This window comes from Astatotilapia calliptera, chromosome 2 (genome assembly GCF_900246225.1).
Source record: "Astatotilapia calliptera chromosome 2, fAstCal1.2, whole genome shotgun sequence".
NCBI classification, from domain to species: domain Eukaryota; kingdom Metazoa; phylum Chordata; class Actinopteri; order Cichliformes; family Cichlidae; genus Astatotilapia; species Astatotilapia calliptera.
This window is the reverse complement of record NC_039303.1, coordinates 20,603,380-20,625,658: the sequence shown is the minus strand read 5'-3', so window position 1 is coordinate 20,625,658 and position 22,279 is coordinate 20,603,380. Positions and strand designations below refer to the sequence as shown.

The 22,279-nt window shown below is 41.1% G+C and overlaps 1 protein-coding gene across 2 annotated transcripts in view; it reads right to left on the bottom strand.

The window, feature by feature from the left end:
- The window catches only part of gabra4 (gamma-aminobutyric acid type A receptor subunit alpha4), a 28,258-nt gene extending 22,690 nt beyond the window's left edge, over nucleotides 1-5,568 (bottom strand). The window contains exons 1-6 of one of the 2 annotated variants that reach the window (XM_026186864.1): nucleotides 5,452-5,568; nucleotides 5,075-5,249; nucleotides 4,859-4,977; nucleotides 2,754-2,821; nucleotides 2,320-2,540; nucleotides 1,734-1,816 (exon numbers count right to left, since the gene is read on the bottom strand). In XM_026186864.1, coding sequence (XP_026042649.1) covers nucleotides 1,734-1,816; nucleotides 2,320-2,540; nucleotides 2,754-2,821; nucleotides 4,859-4,977; nucleotides 5,075-5,163 — 580 coding nt within the window. In that variant the 5' untranslated portion in view covers nucleotides 5,164-5,249; nucleotides 5,452-5,568. Of the gene's footprint in view, nucleotides 1-1,733; nucleotides 1,817-2,319; nucleotides 2,541-2,753; nucleotides 2,822-4,858; nucleotides 4,978-5,074 lie in introns of both variants that reach the window. The other variant, XM_026186854.1, reaches the window with a different exon arrangement.
- Between the last annotated feature and the right edge of the window lie 16,711 nt (nucleotides 5,569-22,279).

The window sequence follows — 22,279 nt, the reverse complement described above, 5'->3', positions numbered from 1 at the left end:
AGCTCTTTAGCGCTCCTTTTCAGCACAGCATCCATTTCAGTACCAAGAGGAGGAAAGTGGCTTCATGAACTGAGCTAGGACAATATTTTCTTTGTCTTAGCCTTCCACTGGTGTTTTCTCTTTTTTTACCCACTCTGCTTAGTTTAGATTCAGATTCAGTCTAAACGCTCTTATTTGGTTGTTTATAAAGTGGTCACGCTATCCTAACCGACTGCTACACAGCAGCTGTCACACTATTCATCTTAGAATCCAGCTTTTTTTGTCCTTTCAATAAAGTCACTTCAATTGTGTAAGAGTGGAATACAACTGATTTACAAAATAATCATCCAGGTAACTCACATCAGATCTTTGCGTATTACACGCTCATTACACTGCCACCTGTTTTAATGTGCAAGTTTATCTGAGTTACAAGAAGTAAAGAACCAGAAGTGGGTTATTTGCTTACACTTCTACTGTACTCTTGTATGTTTAGCTCAAAAATTAATTTAACTGAATTGACTTACTCCAGTATTTTACATTGCTGTGACATTTTCTTCCTTTTTGAGGTGATGAAACTGATTATTTTTTAATTAACTGGAAGTATTTTGATGGTTCACTTTCCATTTAGAAATGATCATTTCAGAGTGCTTTTTCTTTTGTGTGCATCTGCCATAGTGTGCAGCTGTTCTTTGGTATTGCAAAGTCCAAAGTGGGAGTGCTGGTGAAATTCCAGGATTTCAGCTTTAGATTAAAAATCTTAACTAAGATTTTCTACACTCTCTGTCACACTGAGTTACTCTGTGTCGAGTTGCTCAGGCAGCGTTTTGTTTATTTTTATGTTAGACTCTCAAACATGCAACAGAGTGAGAATACACAATGACTGGATATTGATTGTGTTTACAAATCACTAATTGTTGTATTTAATTTTAAAAATTATACTTACATTACTCGCGTCTTCCCAAACTAACAGACTTACAATGCTACAATGCTGTTATGTTATGTTATTACTCAGGTACAAATTTTCACTGTGATAATGACTTATTAATAAAATCATTTGACAAAACATTGAGGACGAACAGAATTCACATTCTGATAAAATGATAGATTTTTTAAAACTTTGAGTCCTTTTCCTCATTCAAAGGCACTGCAGGAATATTAGAGGTTAACAGTAATCTTACATGCATGTTTGGATCACTTTGTCCTGTCAGACCTAATCAGCAGCCTCTTCCTGTTTTCTCTCTTGTAGCACAGCCAGAACATTGAAAGGAGGCTCACTAAAATGGTACCGTTTATTTCCTGTCATGATGTAGCTATATAAAAAGAAAATAAATCATCATGTCTTTCTCCTCATCTCAGCTTCTGTCCATTTAGTTTATATTTAAATAATACCATTAATATTAATAATAAATCTTATTGGATGGATAAAATACTGACTTTGTACATATACCGAATTTCCCGGAGGAACCCACCCGAGGGATTAATAAAGTTTCATCTAATCTATCTACATTAGTACTCTACACTAAACTCCTGGTGTTGTAAGTGTTGTTCATCTGTTTGCATATTTTTGCATGTTTTCAATAAGTTTATGTTTGAAAAATGCTTTTTTTATATGTCATATTGTTACTATTACTTCCACTTAATTTCCCCCTTTTATAAACTATATATGTTGCAGTTGTAACAAAGCAACTGTGCAAACTGTGTGTCAATAAAGTTTTCTGATGCTGATGTCACCAACTCACACATAAAGAACTTACAGCTGCCAAACTTGAGGGGGCATGCATGTGCATCCATGGGGAAGTCCACGAGCTTCATGGGACACTCGGCGCTAATCGTCAGCCTGTTGCAGAACAGAGGAGAAGCGTTTGACTTAGAACCAATAACAAGGCAATAAGGGCTTTCTTTTAAAGGTACACCAAAAACTACTGCCTACATGGTTCTATTTGTTCAGGTATTTTAAAACAAACAAAGGTGGTTTTTCAATTGTTGCTATGCAATCATTGATTCTGCTGATCTTTATATAAAAAAGGCCAATTACTATCAAACAATCAACTGCTCTCCTGAATGAATGTGAAAGTTTGGCATGTGCACTGCCTCCACACAGCTCTCTACTGTGTACACAGCGAGAGCGGGTTTTTGATTTCACAGGAAATCTCTTTCATTGCTTTATAACAAACAAAGTCTGTCATCCCTCCTATCCCATTTTAATGAGCAAAAAACACTAAAAAGAGAAAACAAATACATGAAGTGTAACTAACACAAGCAGGCTTTTTAGATGGATGCAAAATTAGAGCTGGCTGCAATCTGTAGATTGGCATATTATTCAAGTTAATATATAAGTACCTCATGGTGTAGAGGATGGTGCCGTTCTTCATGATGCGGAACAGCCTGTTGGGCGCTGTCATGTTGTGAGCGACGGACCTCTTGCCGTTCCTGAAGAAGGTGTCCGGTGTCCACACCTTTGTTACCATCAGGTTGTTCAGCCTGAGAATCTCTATCGGGCCCTCGTACATCAACCTCCGGTCTACCCACATCTGGCGAAAAAATACGTCCATTGTGTATTCCTACGTTGGGAAAAAGGGACCAAAAATAAGACCAGCTGGAAGAAATTGCTTCGGTTTTTCATCCAAACATAAAGCAGGCTTGGTTGAGTGGCTCTTGGTTGAGCAAGATAGTCATTATCTTCAAGTATTGATCTCTGTGTCTTCTGTAGTTTGACACTCAATTTAGAATAAACAAAAAGAAAGTCATAAACAAACATGAGATAGGATAGGTACCATTTCAACGTCTGAGACAGGCCCAAAACTTGTCACATAAATGTCAGTCTTGACCTCAGTCACAGGACCTGTTGAGATAATGAAACAGACAAGTGTCACGTTTAATGACCGTTTACTGGTGTAAATCCTTCAGTGTCGCGGTCATAAAAAGACAGGAGTCCTATTCATACTTGTTTAGCCAATCTAAAAGCCTTGCAGTAACTTATCTCTTCCAGAGCTGTAGCACCTTTGTTGCTGTTTCCATTCTGTTCACTTTAAAGCGAAGCTGGTACGCCTGCATGTCTGAACATCTCTGCTGACAGGCTGCTTTACAACCAGCAGTGAGGCATCTCTTTGAGAAATATGGCCGTAGAAACCCAGAACTGTACTTTTAGAACTTGAACTGTGCATTAGGACGTTTGTGTGCTGACATACACACAATTATGTAACCACACTCACTCAAACGTGCCAGCTCAGAGGCCCATCTTCAGTGGGCACAACTACCAGGCTTGTGCACAACTCAGCAGCGCTCGTGTTGTGATACACTAAACCACAAAGCAGTATGTTGCGTATGCAAATCACATAAAACATTGTAGAGAAAAAGGTCATTAAAATGTTGCCATAATGTTCCCATGAAAACATGTCATGCATGTCGTTGGCTTTCTACTTCCCCCATGCTGTTAAAGAGTTTCACTAAGGCGTTCATGCTCATTTCACAGTCTTAACCCTGCAATGCCAAGTGCATCATATTTGACAGATGAGTTTTAGAGACCTGTCATTTTTCCCCCCAAAAAAACCTAAAACAGCTGCATAGAAATGGCAGTCTGATGCAAATCTGATGCAAATTACTGGGCTGAGCTGTCTACTAAGGTTGGTGGGTCAACCCCTGGCTTCTTCACTCTTGGGCAGTTTCTTCATGGGCAAGAAACTGAACCTCAAGTTGCTCTCTGAGTGTTAACTGGTAAATGGTTACTGGACTAGTTCTTGTATAGCACTTTTCTACTCTACCTGAGCACTTAGAGCACTTTATACAACTTGCCTCACCCATTCATACCCAAGCACATGCGAGCACTGTTTTTTCTTTGTTTAAGTGCTTTTTGTCTAACATTCATAGACAGACTCTATTGGATCCATCAAAGAGCAACTTGGGGTTAGCATCTTTCCCATGAAGACCGGAGCAGCCAGGGATCAAACCACCAACCTTCCTATTATTAGATTACCTCATTAGAGTGTGAATGTGTATGGATGTTAAAAAGAAAACACTTTGCCATAGAAAAAGAAAGGTGTTGGCATGAATGGGTATGAATGGATTAATAAGGCATGTTGTGTAAAGTGCTCTGAGTGCTCAAGTAGCCGTCCATTTAACATAAAATTTCTCAGCTTCAATAAAAACCAGTTTCAAAAACTTGGAATTTTCTGGCAATTATTTCATGGTTCAGGCTGTAGACTGTTAGGCTGTGCAAATAAAAGTGCACTTTTTTTTAAATTATGGCATATTTGATGGTCATTTTATGTTTTTTTCTTAGAAACGTGTTCTTCCTCCCCACCATCACCAAGTGCTTGTTCACAGATCAATGACATTCTCTCTCCACCCCTGCAGGAGCTTTACTTTACAGTATCAAGTGCCTTGAGATGACTGCAGCTGTGAGCTATATAAATAGAATACACCAAAATTGAAATCTTTAGCCTCCCTCAGCAAGTGGATTGTTCCCTCTGCTCATTTAGAGCGCTTCAGGGGTGTAGTATGATTACTATGGGTGGAACTGACTTGATTTAAACCACACTAATGGGGTGTTTTGTTGCTCAGCAGTGAGTTTGCAGCTATCTTTAGAGTACATTTTACGTTCTCTTACATTAAAAAGTCCAATAACAAGCGAAGCTCCCTTTTTAGTGGTTTAAAGATGTCACCGGATGCTTTTATTACTCGATAATGTGGTTAGAGCTACGAGGTATGGCTTTTAAAAATAAATTTTTAAAAAGTAGCATAAATTACAGAAGAAATAAAATTTCACCTGGTGGTTTGAAGATTCTGGATATTTCCGAGTGGTTACATAGCTGATATGACTACTTTTATTGCAGAACACTCTCAATAGTGCGCAAAAATAGTGCGCATTTTTCTAAAATACCTCCGAATCCAGGTCGCAGCCTGTTGTCATAGCCGTCCAGAAGTCGGTCCAAAATGCGAGTGAAATTCTCCGGATAGATCCTTTCATCCTTTTTTGTCTGCGCAGAGATTTTCTTCATACTATGAAGAAGAAGAAGAAGAAAATCGGGATACTTGTAAGTTGAGGGCTGAAAACACAGCTCGGCGGCAGGTTTCAGCACCGCGGACAGAGACTCACCAAGTCAGCAAACAGAAAAAGTAGAAGAGGGTCCGAGTAAACGCGGGGCGCATCGCTGTCACCATCTCCTTCTTCTTGGCAGAAACCATCCTTGCATGCCATACTTCAAGCCTCTTCACATCTCACCACCACCAGCACCAGCAGCAGCAGCACCACTACCAGCGGCAGCAGCTGCCTGTGTCCCGGAGTAAAAAAAAAGGGAAAGAGGAGCAGTAGGCAGGGAGCGACACAGGGCAGAGCGGCGCAGAGAGGAAGAGGGAAGTTGAGAGCCCTTTTCCTCCCGATCCTGCAGTCTCTCTGCCAGGCGCGCAACACAAACTCACACGTGCACACGCGCGCACACACACAAACACGCACACACACATACGCGCACACACCTTCACCCCGAGCCCTGGTCACCTCTGGTCCGCATCTAAGCTGCTCTGCTGCTGCTCAGCACCCAGGCACACAAACAGTCCTTCCCCTCTCTCCCTCTCTTCTTCACTCTGTTTGCTTCAGTGTCTCACTTCTTTCTCTCCCTCCTCTCCCGCTTTCTCTCTCTCTCTCTCTCTCTCTCTCTCTCTCTCTCTCTCTCTCTCTCAGACACACACGCGCGCACCTCCTTTGGTCAGGACACAGATTAGACGTGCGCTGCTTTGAAATAGCTTAAGCTCACAAGAGTCACATCTCTGACTTCACCCTGCTGTCAAAACTGGAGAAGCAGGAAGCAGAGGCTTTCTCCATCTCCTCAAAGCCCATCTCAGCCCCTCCGCCTCCACCCATCAACATCTTTTTGCATTCAGTTTCCAGCTCTAAGAAAAAAGTGTACTTTTTTTAGTCACCAAATCTCCAACAAATGAAGATCTTCTCACTCTGACCTCAGCATCGCTGCTCTGTGACAGCGTCGCACGCAGCCTATAGCCTACATGTTGAACTAGTTTCAGGAATGCAATGGTGAGCGCCTGTATTAAGATTCAAATGGGTCAGTCTTGTCGCAATACGCAATCACACACACACACACACACACAAAGGCACACAGGTACTGTAGAGGAACTGGGACAAGCCACATGCTGCTTCACAGATTTCTCTGCACCTGGGACAAGCACAAGACCTTCACTTGTGTGTGTGTGTGTGGTGTGTAAACTGTGTGTGTGTGTGTGTGTGTGTGTGTGTGTGTGTGTGTGTGTGTGTGTGTGTGTGTGTGTGTGTGTGTGTGTGTGTGTGGAGCTGAAGGTGAAGTGCGGGTAAATCTCAGGATAAACAAGATGTCTGGGTTCCACCACACTGGCTTTCCTGATTAGTTTTGAAGTGAACACACACACACGCACACATGCACATTTTACTTTTTTTAATTTTAGCTGAAACAGAAGCCACTTAGTGCAATGCAAAGCTGAAAAAACATCATGTAGATATATTACATGCAGGCTGAAGTCATGCAGTCTTATACCGCAGCTCCCAATCCCCTGCACAGCCGCCCACCCCAGCCCTCCCACAATACACTAAAGCAAGGCGGCTCTGTGGGGGATGAGTAATACGTGTGTTCTTTGTGGGGCCCGGCTTTCGTCCAGCGTGTGTGTGTGTTTTTTCCTTCTTTCTTTTTAGACATTTTATTGCAGTTTGCTCTTTTAATGGAAGCACTTTGGACATAGGGTAAAAAAAGAGGGTGTAACAATATTCATTCAGCAAATGCCTCGAAATATCAGATGTAGAGTTGTAGGAAAAGTAACGTTTGCCTTATTATGCAATGATGACCTTTTCCTGTGAGTATGGCCAGTGTTTAAATTACTGTGCCTGGTGCATCATTGTGTTAACATTTGTGCCCTTAACGTACACACACACACACACACACCCTAAGAAAATTGCAAGAGGTCTCTAATTTAGTTTTGGTTATTGGACTCTCCTGTGGGTTGTGTTTTGTGCACGTGTGTTTGCCTCGGAAACTGTTTGCCCTGTGATTCCTTGAAACTGTTTCTTCTGCTTTGTAAGCTATATGCCCTGCAGCAGCAAAAAACTGCGACGATAACCCAGTTTTTTAACAGTGTGAGCGCATGTGTGTGTGTGTGTGTGTGTGTGTGTGTGTGTGTGTGTGTGTGTGTGTGTGTGTGTGAGAAGGAGGAGGGTAGAGGAGGAGCAATGAGGCTCTGATTGTTGGTCAGTGTGTGTGTGTTGAAAGCGGGTTGAGGGGCATGCCAACAGAGGGTCATTACATTACCTCCTGTAGGAGCCGTGCAGGGCCTGCTGGCAGCCATCAGAGAGTCCCAGCCCGATGACACGCGCGCGCACACACACACACACACACACACATGCACACACACACCTACAGCTGCTGCGGCAGGGCTTGTTAACTCAAGCTCAGCACATGTGAAAGACTGCTGTCTTCACTGTGTTTCACTTAATCTGCCAGAGTGGTGAGATCATACAGTAATTCTGTGCTCTTTTCTTACAGTGGAAAGTGACATTTACTTACTTAGCACGTCACTGTTACATGGTATCAACATGTAAAGCACCACAAAAAAATCACTTTCACTCCATAAGAACTTATATGACCATTATTACTCATATCATGTTCTCTGCATTACAGAGAACATGATCGGTTAGACAGTTATTACCTCGTTTCTTCTCCTTGATTTGCTTTCCTTTCTCCTCTTTACTGTCTCAATTTCACTTCCTGTTTTATTTTGAAGGCTCCTCACATGGCTTTTACTTTCCTGTTTTGTTCTTTTCCCACCCTCCCTAGCGTCTGAGTCTACCTGTCCCTTATTGGCCTTCACTCTCTGGTGTGTATCGAGTATTTTGTCGTTTCTCTGCCTTGTACCTCCTTGGCTCCTCTGTCCCCCCATCCTCATGCCTGTGCTCCAGACAGCAATTTCTCTGCACCATGCTGAAGCATGTTTCAATTCATAAAATGGATCTGGAGGACAGTCGATTGAGAATAGAGGAGCTGTATTTGAGTTGTATTCTCCGTGGAAGTGCTTTTATACGTCATAGATAAGAGAGGCATTGTACACAATGTTTCCCTGTATTCATAATTTATTTCAGTTATTTAAAATGATTCTGCTTTTTGCTGTGCGTGTGTGTGTGTGTGTGTGTGTGTGTGTGTGTGTGTGTGTGTGTGTGTGTGTGTGTGTGTGTGAGAGAGAGAGAGAGAGAGAACGAGAGACTGAGTTTCATTGTGAATTTAATTAAAGTACTTCTAAAAATAAAAGTTGTCATGAGGACTGTTATGCTCTTCTGGCATCTGAAATCATAACATACAGCAGTCGGCTGTAACAAAACAACTGACAGATGATGCAGCTGTGCCAAACGTCATATTTAATTGACTTTGCTTTAAAATGAACGCTGCGAGGCAAGGATGTCTAATTTTTGTGTGTCTCTTCCTCACCTCCTCAGCTCGCTCTCATCTCTGGTTGGATTTCAGCTGACTTCATGTGTGGAAATCAAGCGGGAGCATCAGCCACTGAAAAATGAAGCCTGACCACATGAGCTGAAAACTGCAGTTTCACAAATGGCTACTTGAGGCCAGAGCCACAAGCGAGGTAGTCCCCACAGACTCCTTGGTTAAAAGGAACAAATTAACAGCAGAAATATCCATGTTTGCAGCCTGTTACTAAGACACTTGTCTCTATAACTAATTTCCCCTTTGGTGAAAACCGCATGATTGATAGACATTTTTACAGTTTCTTTTTGATGTAGCAGCTTTCCAGTTTCAGTGGGAAGGGCTAATAGTTGAGACCGAGAGGCGGGGCTTCACAGGTACTACCTACTAGCGGCCATCTTAACTCAGCAACTCAACAACAATGTTTCAAGTTCAGATCCAACTAAACAGCGTCGTAAACTCCTAAACAGCATGTAAAGATTTTTTGTCCTTTCCTCTTGTCACTTGCTTCACTCTTAACTAGCTAGAGAGGAAATGTTAGCTAGGTTGCATTAGCTAGCTGACGTCCTTGCGATGCACTCCCCCTATGAGCCAGAAGCTGGGGGTAGCCTAGTGTTTTCATTGGTGCAGTAAAATTATTCTAATGGAAAAGGCCTGGGGCAATGACAGGAAGTCCCGCTGTCCTTTCATCTGAAGCTTCTAGAGAAAAATGCGTAAGTGTAAAAAAGACCTTTTTAGATTGAAAAGCAGTGGCATCGAAAAGAAACTGAAGAACCCCCCCCCCACACACACACACACACACACACTGTAAACAAAAAAGGTCAGTCAGTGTAAACAAATCTCTTTATTAAGGTTGTTAAACGCTTTTTTTAATGTTGGTATTTTAGCTTTCAGTGGAGCTTTTTATGTCTTTTTATATAATCATAAAAGCGACATAAGCTTTCATGCCACTGTTTCCATTTTTGGGTTTCAGATTTCAAAGATTGGCATCTATTCTGGTGGCATGAAATGTAATTTGATATCTTAATAAAAAATGAATAAATAATGTGATTTTCTTTTTCAGCTTTTTTCTTAACAATGATTTTGATTATTATCAACACTGTTAATTTATCACATCTGTGACAAAACCCTAACACTGGGACATGGTCTGATTCATTTGTTGAGCACTGTACATCACTCTATCTCTGACTGTATTTATATTAAAAACTCCTTTCTGAGTTATTTATATCCCTTTATGCATTTACGTCCTAGAAAAGCCGCACAGCTTCCTGGTTGTGTTACTGAGCAAAGAGAACCATAAAGGCCAGGTAGAGAGAAAGTAGCTCTTTTGCGCTGGGGGTTACGATTGATGAGGCTCATTGTGGCAGTGCAGGAAGCTAATGAGTCAGAACCACGAGTCAAGCTGTTGGGAAATCACGCCGCCACCAACCCTCCCTGTAAAAACCCAACGTGAGATCTTCAACTCCAAACAAATGCTACTGGAGAGACACAGGCTGACTGAAAATGAGACACCGGAGAACGAGCGCTTATGTCACTGCTTTACTTCAACAGTAATTCATTTCTACAACAGTTATTTCAGCTTAACGATCCACAAATTACCAATAATCTGAAAGCGAATCACCACTTACAGTACAGTACTATACACACACACATACAGAATACACACCTTTAAAAATAAAAGCAAAGAAATTAAATAGTGCCTCATAATTTAACATGTCTTCTTGACTCTGATCAGTACTGAATAATATAAACATGTGTGGCTACTTTACTTTTAAGTTTATCTATTGACATAACCCTGATTCCTTTGTTTGTAGTGTTATTCAGAGTCTCTGAGCTGTGGGTGTTAAGTGGGCTACAGTTTCTCTTCAAATCATCTTCTTTAATCAACACCAACACAGCAGGAGAGAATACTCTCAACTTTACTTTCTACTCGTCAGCCACACATGTTAAACAGAGACTGTCACTCACATCTGTCCCACCGAACAATGGAAGATCAAATTGTTATGTTGAACATCTTTCTATTTAGACATCCAGCATCCACGGGCACTTTAAATCCTAATTTATATTCACATGTTTCTTGGTTAGTCTGCTGTTTGGTGCTGTGCACCTACCAGGAAAAAAAATGAAGAGTGGCTAAGATTGCTGATTATATTGTTACATTTAGCATAATTAGCAGCTGTCAACAGGGAATATTGATTAATACAGCTTTGAAAATGTGAATATTCGTTACAGAAAGGAACTGTAGAAAGAGTGGTGAATACTTTCTTTTTAAACTCGAGGTTTTGGTGCCAAATCTAGCCGTTAATTTGTGATTTATTGGATTACATACATCTATTTTCACACTAGAGGGCTAGAATATATTGCGCCTTTATATAGTACATAATCCAAAATCTTTTAATTTTACTTTTATTGAAATTTCCCACAATTATTGAGTTGAGTCATGCTCAAAAAATACAGATTGATTATCTTGAGTTTACATAAGAATGTGTTTTGTTACCTTTGCACTAACTGTTGTGCGCATAAGAAAAGAAAGCTCATGTCAGAACTGTGTAAAACTAGAGACACCCTTCCCATGTCCATGGAATTAAGAGCATATGTGCTAATCAAATGCACTTGACTCACTGATCATCAGTAAGTGTGAGCACCTATATAAAGACAGGGCTTTTGTCAGTGCTCTGGTCTGAAGCATTCAGGGGGTTGTTAATACAATGCCACAACCTGCCATGTGGAGTCCTGTGAAGACTTTCTTTTTCACATGAATGTAGTGAATGAGTGTAGCACCAAATGGTACAGCTGTTTACATACATGGGTAATGAATGTCATGGTAATTTGGGGCTTTGAGTAGCTAATATCCGCCGAAGGGATGTTCGGATAATGCCACTCTCCAGTGACATGCGGCGACCGCTACGCTGTGGGCTCTTGCTGAAAGAAGCTAGGACAGCCCCTGATGTTTCTTCATTTGTGACAGTTTTCTTGCGTCCACATTTTGGCAAATCCAACACTGAACCAGTTTCACGAAACTTAGCAAACAGTTTGCTTTTTTTTTTTTTTTTTTTTTTTTGCCTGTCCCGTTTGGCTCTTTTGCCATCAGAATTATTGTCTAAAGGCAAAGAAAGATGCCCAACGGATTTACTTTACCAAATTGACCATCCCAGCCTTGCCGTAATGGTCTATTTGATTCATCTTTTATTGGTTTTTTTTTTTTTTTTTTTTTTTTTTTTTTCACTTGCTAGATACGGGACAGACTTGAATGAGGAAAAGAAAAGGGAGAAAGGAAGAGGTGGAGAAGAGTGATGGGGATAAAGGGAAAAAAAACCCCAAAAACCAACTAAATAAGCAGACAAAAAAAAAATGCATATATCAATCACCTGGATCACCTGTTGAGAAAGAAAAAAGAAAACAAGCAGAAGAAAACGAGAGCAATGCAATAAACAACATCACAATGATATATGGGAATATGACAGTAAATACTAAATATTAAACATTATTGTGCAGCACATAAGATCAACAGAACAGTGTGCTTTGAGGTAGGAGCCAAAAAGGGTGTAGTTTGTGGGTGTGAGCAGCCATGTGTACACCTGTGAGCATGGACGCGCTTGTTTTTAAAAGGTTCCTTCATGTAATGATCTGCTAGAGGGTGTGGGGGGGCCACTGCCCCGTCCACCAGGGCATGAAGCAGGTATGGAGGAGATCAAGACTCCAGACATCCAGAGGCCCCCAGAACACAAGAGACCAAGGAAGACCAACAGAGGGGCAGCCACGCCACTGTCCCAGAAAGAGCTGAGGAGATTCCCAGATGAGGGCTCACTCAGCAGCCGCGGAGCAGAAGCCAGGGGGGGTTGCAGTGACGCGCCCGTGAGCTCCGCCGGCAGCCAGCTGCGCCAGAGTGACCGAGCCCCAGGCCGAGAGGCCGAGGGCACCCCACCCCCGAGGTGGCCTGAGTGAGCAGCAAGCTCCAGGCCCCGATAAGCAGCCACCAAGGAGTGAGCCGGTGTGTACCCGGGCGCCCACCCCCGGACACAAAGAACCACCAACGCACAGATGTCTGAGGGCGTCTGCCACCGGCAGGGGAAGTGGTGGTGGGGGGAGATAAGCCTCCAAACCTTGGAGGGCCTGAGATGTCCCCAGAGAGGTGGAGCCTGACACCCAACCTGACATATAGACACAGACATGCAGGCACACACAGATACAAACATCCATTCCCACCCTCATGCTCTCATATGCACTTACTCCACACTCAACCAACGTGGAGACAGACACAGAGAGACACTGTACACACAATCACACTCCCCAAGCGTACTCTAAGAACCGGGTCTAGGTACCTTTGCTCCTGGAGGAGGAAACTGCACCCAGACCCAGGTGGTGTTACCCTTTTCCCTGCGGTGGGGAGAAGCAGACTGCCCCGACTCGGCAGCAGCAGGGAGGCCCCACACTCCAGACCCCAGTTTGCTAACTGTAGCATGGGAGATGGGTGGTCTCGTAGGGTGTCTTGCATTGAAATATGCTGCAATGACCCGATTACTGCGTTCACCAGATATCAACACAATTTCGATCCACCCATCTTGAGGAGTTTGCCCCCTCACAAATACTAATGTGCCACAAACAGGACTTTAATATCACCAACCATTCCCATTTTATTACGGTGTATCCATATAAATGGCCCACCCTGTATACATACAGATATATACACTTACTTAAATCTATTAATAAAAGTTGTGCTGGAGGTTCTACAATGTATTTAAAGATGAAAAGTCCAAGGCCTTTTTACTTCTCATTAGTAATGGTAGTTTCTCTTTGCCAACATAGAAAGGATTTATTTGACAGCACTCATTGAATTGACCATTACTCAGAAGAATGGGGAAGTCCAAAGGAGGTCTCTTGGAGCAGTTTCTGAACAATCGTCGATTCCAAGATCATGAGTTCAAGCAATTGTATGCAAGTTATTCAGATCTCGTAACGGAGGTCTGGCGAGGGAGGAGCAGCTAGCAGGTCTAGCAGGTGTGCAGCTGGCAATTTAACCGGACAACTCGTTAGTCAGGTAGGTAGAACAATAGGCATTTATTTGGCAATAATAAGCCAGGTCTCCTTGGCTCTACACTATCTGGTCATACAAGTCCTGGGAACGAGAAGTTGACTGCGTCAGCCTGTTACAAGCGTAAGGTTTTCATCACAAGGAGGAGAGAATACAGCAGCACATTCTTGGGATGGAAAGACTCCGCCTACTGAAGCTATGCCATAATAACGATTGTTGCAATGCGTCAAAAATTACATACACTCGTCATACCCATGTTGAGTGTATGTAAATGTCTGAGCGCAACTGTATATCAGCTACACAAGTTCCATTTTTGTCTATTTTCTTGACCCTTTTATGTTGACAAAATTATATGTACTGAGGTCACATGGGACATTCAACAATGCTATCAAAGCTGTTAAACTTTTGGGGGGTTAATTTAAGGCTGTAAATAAACTACTTGCAGCCCTGATGTGAACCTAAATTCCCAGTGTGGCCATTAGTAAAATTAAGTTTGACATCCTTGTTTTAATTATTCCATTACTTTTGGACAGCTTGTTGTCCATGATTGGGATGCAAGCTGCCTGCCAAGTGATGGAATAATTAAAGCTCTAGTTTGTGCACAGGACAAAAAGTAAAACCAATCTCACAGCGCACTTGTATCAAAAATGGAAACTTTGACATGCATGTAACAATATTCAAACTGTGGGGTGTGGGGCTTATTGTATTTAGTGGGGGCTCTGCCACCTAAGTTCCATCTACTGAAGACCGATTCTCCAGATTATTAGGCTACATCTTGTTCCATGATCCAGCTGTGGCACAATAAAAGTCAGTAACTCGGCTCAGAAATCCACATACAATGAGGCTGTGCTGCTGTCTAAGTCTAATTTACACTGCAGATTGAGAAAAGGGGGTGGAATAAATCTGAAGCTGTTTTGGAAAATGGCCCACTGCTCACTCCAGTTTTACTTAACGTAGGGATGTGAACACTAATTGTATTCCATGGAGCACATACAGCACAATTTAATTCAAAATGGGATGGACTGGTGGAAAACATTGCATTAAAAACTACGTAAAAAAAAAAAAAGGTAATTCTTTGAGTGTAAAGAAGTACAACTACAGTCTGAAAATGATCACATTTAATGAACCAACACTTTACAAAACAGTTAATTATAATGTACAGTTTTTCTAAACTGCTTTGGTTTTAAGGCTTAACCACCTTACTTAGTGCCTGTGATATAAAGTCATGAATTATTTTTTTCTTGATAAACTGATACAGATTCAGACCCTAGTTTGGATAAAGTGTGGACAAGCCCCTCCCACCGTGTGATCTGTCCGTCACGTCTCCTGACACAGAGCTTCCTGGTGCAAAAGTCATGAAGTTAGGCTCCAGTGCAGCTCTCCTTCTAAGATACATTTATGCAACTTAATGTCCAAACTGCTTCGCACTCCATTTGTCTCATGTTAAACTCTCACAGCTCACACTGATCACGGGTGAATTTATCCACTCAGACTGTAGCTTGAAGCTCCGCACACTGCTTGGAAACCCCAGTTTGATTTTGTATGCGCTCAAGCAAACATCAGTGAAGATGCTCGCTCTTCATCTGGAGGATGCGGATGCCGTTACGGTAGCCGTCAATGATCTCTGACCTCCCTGCAGAGGCGGAGGTGGAGCCAAAAAGAGAGTCTGCCCTCAGGGTTCAAACAGCATGGTATGACATCTTCACTGACATGCAAGCCTGTAAAAATAAACTGCATTTTCCACTCATCCATTTTTAAGAAAGAATATTGACATAAATTCTTACTTTCAAGGTTCAAGTTCCCACCTCACAGCTCATATTGCTCTTGGGCAGTTCCTATCTTTATTAACACTTTGTAGAAATGAACAGTAAAGCTGCATAAAGAAAAAAAAAGATCCTGAGGCACTAAATCATCCGGCAAGAACAAGATATATTCAGAGAAGCACTCAGAATACAGCGGCCCAATGTTTCATGTCTTATGAAGTGCTCTTTCTTCTGTCATTGCTGTCCACAATCATGACAAATGAAGTCGTCCCATCCAAATGCAAAGGAGGCATCATCCTGAGCCATTATCCACTTGTGACTCTGAGTGATTGGGAGTCATTTTTTGCTCTGCACTGCCCCGGCGTCCTCTTATCTACTTCAGTAAGCCTGCCCACACATTACATACAAGTACTTGACAACACTTGAGTGCCCTGTGATATACAGATGGCAAATTTCCCTCTTTTTCAACACTTCGCTGCTCTGACACACTTACGTGAAGTTTATGTCTGTGCTATTCAAGCAAGTGAAAGTCAGACAGAGAGGCGAGCAGTAAGGCTATCTTTATTTTCAAGTCAAAAGTGTTTCATGAAACATCTCTTTTTATTTTGTTGGTTTTGTTTCTGTCTATCATCAAATAATCAATAAGTGTTGCCCAGATGATTATAACCTGATGTCGCACACCCGCCTGAGGCCTGAGGTTTATTTGGGATCCCAGCTTCTAAGTATAGGCATCTGCACTCATTAAAAGTTTAGTTTTTATCCACATACCAGGAGTCAGAATAAGCCATAGACAGTAAACATTAAGACCAACATTCAGTCTCCAGTGAGTTCCTAAATGAGTGTGAATGCGCCTTATACAGCTAAAATTTTATGTTTTATTTACTCATTTTATTAACTATGCAAACGGGATATTTACATTTTTTTAATGGTGAAACTGATGAGACATAAATGTTTGGTAAGTTTACCCAGCCATCGATTTCTGAAAGCAAACTAAGGAGCACTCCCCTAATTTTCAACACCGCCTCTTTGCTTCCCATAGAATATGCTGTGTTGTGAATCATAATTTGACATTTTCAACCAAAATGCCACCGTCAGAAGGTGATTAGCTTAGCTTAGCTTTCCAAAGCTCTGATACCAAAGTGTTAAGACTGTACATAAAAGAAGAATGCAACCACTGTGACATCACCTATTGGTTTGTGGACTACTACTTTTAAGTCTCAAGTTAGTTTAGTTTTCTTGTTTGTTTGTTTTTTAAAATGGAAATGACAATATTTAAAAGGTTAGTGCTCGAGAGTTATCAGCTAAGGCTAATATTGGCTACCTAACATAGCAAGATGTCCCAGTACGTCACTGATATTAAATAGGATGTAGATTTTGGCTTGCAATAAACAGCATTAAGATGAAGCATACTTACCAAAGAAACTGAGCATTTGATCCCGTATGGGGTTTTCACACAGGCTGCATCATGATAGAGCACTTAAACCATTTTCAGAATGTCTAGCAGGATGTCAGTAAAATCTTCTGCAGAAAAATATTCTTTTCCTCATTAGTTTAACTAAGAAGATTTAATAGATCTGTAGAATTGAGATAACAAAAATGTTTTTTTTGTCTAAAAATAGACCAAAACCGTATTTTTTTAATGCTTGCATGCCTATTTCTGCTATAAAGTTTGGAATTTAACATGGGACTGTTTGAGGTTTGCCTCACGTTTGGAGGCAGCCTTGTGGGCTTCAAGGATCCCCAGTATTTAGCAGTTTTGAGTTGGCTTCATTTTTCTGCCCTGTAGGTTGCTGCTTGATTCACACTACTTTCACACCAATGACTACAAAACACTAACATTTTTATAGTTTTTGGTCCACAGGTATTTTTCAAACTATAGTGCGATGGTGAGGGATGGTTTTGATTCAGCTGCAGTGAAGGGGTGGAGCAGAGGTTTCAGGGGGCAGTGCCAGGAGAGGCTGGCTGGCACAGCTGTCAGGCATTGTCTAATTATGTCTCTCCTCTTTATGCAGTAGTGCGCTGGGACCAGGAGAATGATGCGATGAACTGAGTGAGCTGACATTGTCTGGAAAAACACCTTTAACAAAACAAAATGAGTAATAAAGAAAGTAAGCACAGTAAAGGTGGTGTACTGACTGTATGTGTGTTGGGGCCACAGTGGCAGAGACACAGAAGTTTTCAACCTTTTTTAAGGCCACATCAAAATACAAAAAATATTAAGTCAAGGGCTGTTGAAAAGCTAGCCAATCAGAAACCATGCAAATATTCTGCACAGTCTAATAATAAAGAAGGAGCTAAAGAAGCAGGTCTTTAACGCTGCAAAACAAAATCTTTGCTATTTCTTCCCCATGTAAAAGCAGTCTCTGAAATTGTTAACCCTGGAAAGAGTTTTTAAAAAGCTCAGTTTTCAGTCTTAAATTATCTCTCACTAAAATGCCTTATGTCATCTCTGTCATAACATTTTTTGGCACTATCCCAACAAGTGCTGAAGAATCTGTAGTATTTCATGTTTGTTTTTCTTTGCTGTGAATTTCTTATCTCGGGCCAACAGTTGCTCCTTTTCCTCTGCTTGAGCCACAGTGGGTGTTTCAGGGCAAATGATATTCAGCAACCAATTATTTTTACCCAAGTGTCACTTTTTGTTTATTTTATTCATATAATTATGTGATTGGCTATCACATCTGTGGAATTGCTATGGAGAGCTGCCTCTTTTCTGGCTTCATCCTTGGACATTATTACTTAAGTTTCTCTAGTTGGACTTTCTTGTTCTCTTTTGCCTTAGTGGTGCAGGCCTCTCTCTTACAACATTATCACTTATCTCCCTACTTTACCTCCAGGTATGCATGTTGCCTTGTATAGCGAATTGGAGGTGTAGCTGTATTGCGACAGCATGCAGACTGCAGGCAAAGAGAGGAGCCTGTTGATTTTGAATGAGCATTAAAAACAGCATTAAAAACAAAACTGGATGTTTGGCTGGCCTAGGTCCATATTAAATGCCTTTGCCTAAATACAATCTGGAAACCATATGTAGTGGATGAATGAATAATGGGATAAAGACAGTGACACTGTAATGTGGAGATGAAGCTAGCTGTGGAGGTGTGCAGATGGATAGGGAATGAGCAACAGCTTCTAACTTTCCACAAGAACTCATTTATTTAAAATATCAAAAATTTAAGTGTTACCTCTACCACACATTACTTGAGAGCACACTAGTCCTTGTACACATGGAAGAACCCATTACAGAGATGGTGCGAAGAAGAACAAAAAGGGGGTAGTACACCAGTCATGAGACAGGAGGCGCCACCATGCGGCGGTACACTGCATTACAACAGCAACTGTTACAACACGTTTCCAGAACTGCCAAAAATCCATAAAAACTCGCAGGTAACAAACGTACAATGCTCTAGGTGTATTTAGGCTCAATTTTTTGTTAGACTTGAACTGAACAAACATTAAAATCCTACTGAAATGTACCTCTCTTCACATCTGATGATAAAGATATGGCCCTCCCTTCTCCCAACAACAAATTGGCTAAACAACAACAGCTTCTGGTTATAAGCTAACAATATAGTTGCTAATGTTAGCCATGAGTGTCCTGAAAGTCACACTTTTACTCTGATTAACAGTTTGATTACATTCAAGGTTTCACTAACAGCAGCTAACAGAGGCTAACAGCAACAAAAACAGTACCACTTACCAACAGAAAAGATCAGGATATCTTCAACAACTCACCTCATTATCGCTTTTGTCAGACAGGAGTGAACTTTCCTCAGTCAACAACCTTTACTGGACTCCTTTCACAAAGTTTTACAGCTTCCTCTGGAATAAAGAGATTTGAAGACAGCTGAGGTAAACAGTAGACTGATGGCCTACATTCACTACAGATAAATGGCAGCCAGAGCTTTTGAGTTGACTCAAAGGTAAAAACATAAAATGCTGCAAAATATTTATTTAACACATATCTGTTTTTTGTGATTTATTGCTAGGTGCTGATATTTAGATATGTTAAAATATAGTTTTATACACAAACAGACAAAGAAACAAGCTCAACTTTGGTCATTATGGAGGATACTCTGTTTTTGATCTGTTATCTGATTAAAAGCTGATCTGTCCTACAGCAGCTACCAAAAAAACATTTTGCACTTGGAAGGGGTAAGAAAGCAGAATTCAGTTGCAATCTACTGACATTGCCACTAAAATTTGACCTGGCTTAACTCAAAGGGGACAGACCTGTCATTACATTGCAAACCAGAAAGGAGGATATATATGAATCATTCCAGGTTAAAACTTGAAGCTTAGCAGAAGCATCCTTTAAAGAGGCAGGTTTGATTTCTGCTTTGCTTTACCCGACACAGGTGCATGTAAAAAATGCAAATGTCAAGTGACGTTAGTTGTTATTAGCCAGGTTTTACCCTGCAGTTCATGATAACTGCCATCTGTACACTCTATCCAAACAAGCAGTCTTATAGTCTGAATGCGTCTGAAGCAGACTACTTCCTGTTGTGTATGACAATTAAAGCAAAGCACAAATGTGGAAAATATCACCACCTGATTCTCTTAAAAATGTTCAAAATCCATTCTGCTAAATAGAACTGAAGATAGCACAGTTACATAAACTTCTCTTTTTTCAATTTTTAACACACTTTATCCCTTTTTTTAAATTGAAATATTTTTTTAAATATTTAATATATAAACAGACACATAAACATACTGTATCTAGCAAGCAAAGGAGAAACGCTGTTGTGGGTGGAGGAATTTTTATTTTTTTATAAACAGATGGAAATGAGGCGATCACACATTTATAGAAAATTCCTGGTGATGACTGGATCTGTCTGCAGGGGGATGTGGCCGGGGGGAGATACAAAAAGAGCATAAATGTTGGTGGGAGAATGTTTGCCCTACAGCGAGTGATGTTTGAGTGCGTGTGTGAGCGCATGTTTCTGTGCATGTATGCAAGTGTGGTTTTCCTGAATAAATTACTGGTGCTGCACGCAAAAAAAGCAAGTAAACAGTTAAGATGTGAACATTTCATCGAAAATCACATCGGAATCGCAAATTTCATACACTTGTATTGGGCTGACTCTCTTTAATGACAATTTATTCTTTGAAAAATGAACAGTGCCTAGTTGTCTGGATGGGGCTCACAGCACATCCTCGTGGAGGAAATAATGGAAAACACGGTCCCAGTCTGCTCATGCTTCGCTTCCTCAGTCGTCTCCGCAGCAGCCAAAGCCCCCTACCACCAGCAGCAGATGTAGCCACAACACTTTACTGAGCCATTTTGCTGAGCTATGATAACTGCGACAGAAACAGGGTGACAACACATAACCTTGCTATCATTGAAACAACACGCATGCACACACACACAAGGACAAACTTAGCATGTCACTATGGTAACCGTGTCATCATTTTAATCTCGGCAGGCAGCGTGTCATGGGAGCAGTTTGGTGCCAGTTTGGGGGGGTGTTTCATTAGCTTGATACCAACATTATGGGCCTTTCCAAAAGTCTAAAAATACAGCCAATGAATGATACTATGTGCAAGTCCTACCAATAGCTTTGCTGGATTTCTTGTAATTTGTCTTTTCCTTGTAGAAAGACATTCACACCTAAACTAAGCCGAGTTTGTTTGAAAACTTACCAAACAGACCGCTTCAGCACCCTCCAGGAATTTTAGCCGGAGTGGCCTGAAGCAGCCTGTTAGAGACTTCAGCTGCAGGGAAAAAAGACTGCTCCTGAGCCAGGACATCGATGACTTCAGTTTCTGTAAAAGGATCCTTCTTCTAATGTGCAAGTGTCATCTCTAAGCCAGAAACTCTTTCTATTAAGTTTTCCTCAGAAAGTAGATAGCAGCTAATTTTGACTGGATGCCTGTATAAAATAATTCTCAGGTAATTCTCAAGTCTCAGGTTCGAACCTGAGACTTTTTTCAGTTTTTCTGATTTAAATTTAAAAAGTACCGTGTGATATGATATTTGTAATAAAGCAGATAACTGTATTGCCCGCTCTCTCTTCCTCTCCTCCATCTCTGAGTATTACAGTGCTACTACTAATTTTTTTTCAACTGCAAATCAACTTTTTCAACTTTATTGTTGTGTCCCAGTATTTTTTTCCATATTTATGGGCATTTACGGTGCTCAATGATATAAAAACATTTTATAAAATGAAGAAAATATGGTTGGGATCATTTAGAAAAGCTCTTATTACTTAGTTTGTTGTTGAAACGGAAGTAGTGTACTGTTTAGTTTAGAACTGTCTCCAGCACATGCATCACCTGGTTCTGTAAAATAGACCCTAATGAGTTACAGTGTTTGGAATTTACGCTTAAGGGCGCTTAAGATATAGTCCTCTGGTGACCAAGGCAGAAAGTGCTCTTTTTACCATGTTCACCTGAGTCTGTGCACATCAGTGTGTCCCTGCTATTCTCTTGCTAGTGCTCTGTTTATCCTGACATCCTGACTACATGCTAATTGTCACTTGTGCAGGCGTTTACAGACAACACTGCTTGGCATTTAGTTTAGATTTTTCTATGGTTAGATAAATAAGAGAAGGGATGCTGCATTGATTAGGTGACTCTGGGAACTGTTGCAATGCTGCTGAGTTTAAAAAGCTGTTTTCCCACCAAGCCTTCACTTTCCTGGCCTGATTGCTAGGAAGATTTTTCTTCATTTTGCCTCTCTTTTGAGACAGGCACTGTAAAAATAGGCACACTGGAAATAGACCTTCACTCTCAGAGGAGCCTCTCAGGAGGGGGGGCCTGGACCAGCGACCAGATTTCCAACACTGAGATATAGGCCAGAACACGACAGACATCTGGATCGTAATGATGTTTTGTGGAATCCCTGTTAAAAAGTAGCTGTGAGCAGAAGTTTCAAATCTTTTAACATCATGGGGGGGGGGGTTCAAATATGAAACTTTGCAACCAGTTTTAATGCACTAAAGTTGTTTCAAAAATATTTCCTCCTGCAGCCAAAACATTTATTCATTTACTACCCATTTGCTCTTCTATGCCTCATTTGCTGTGTGCCATGACGTCCATTGCTGTTATCTTCAACA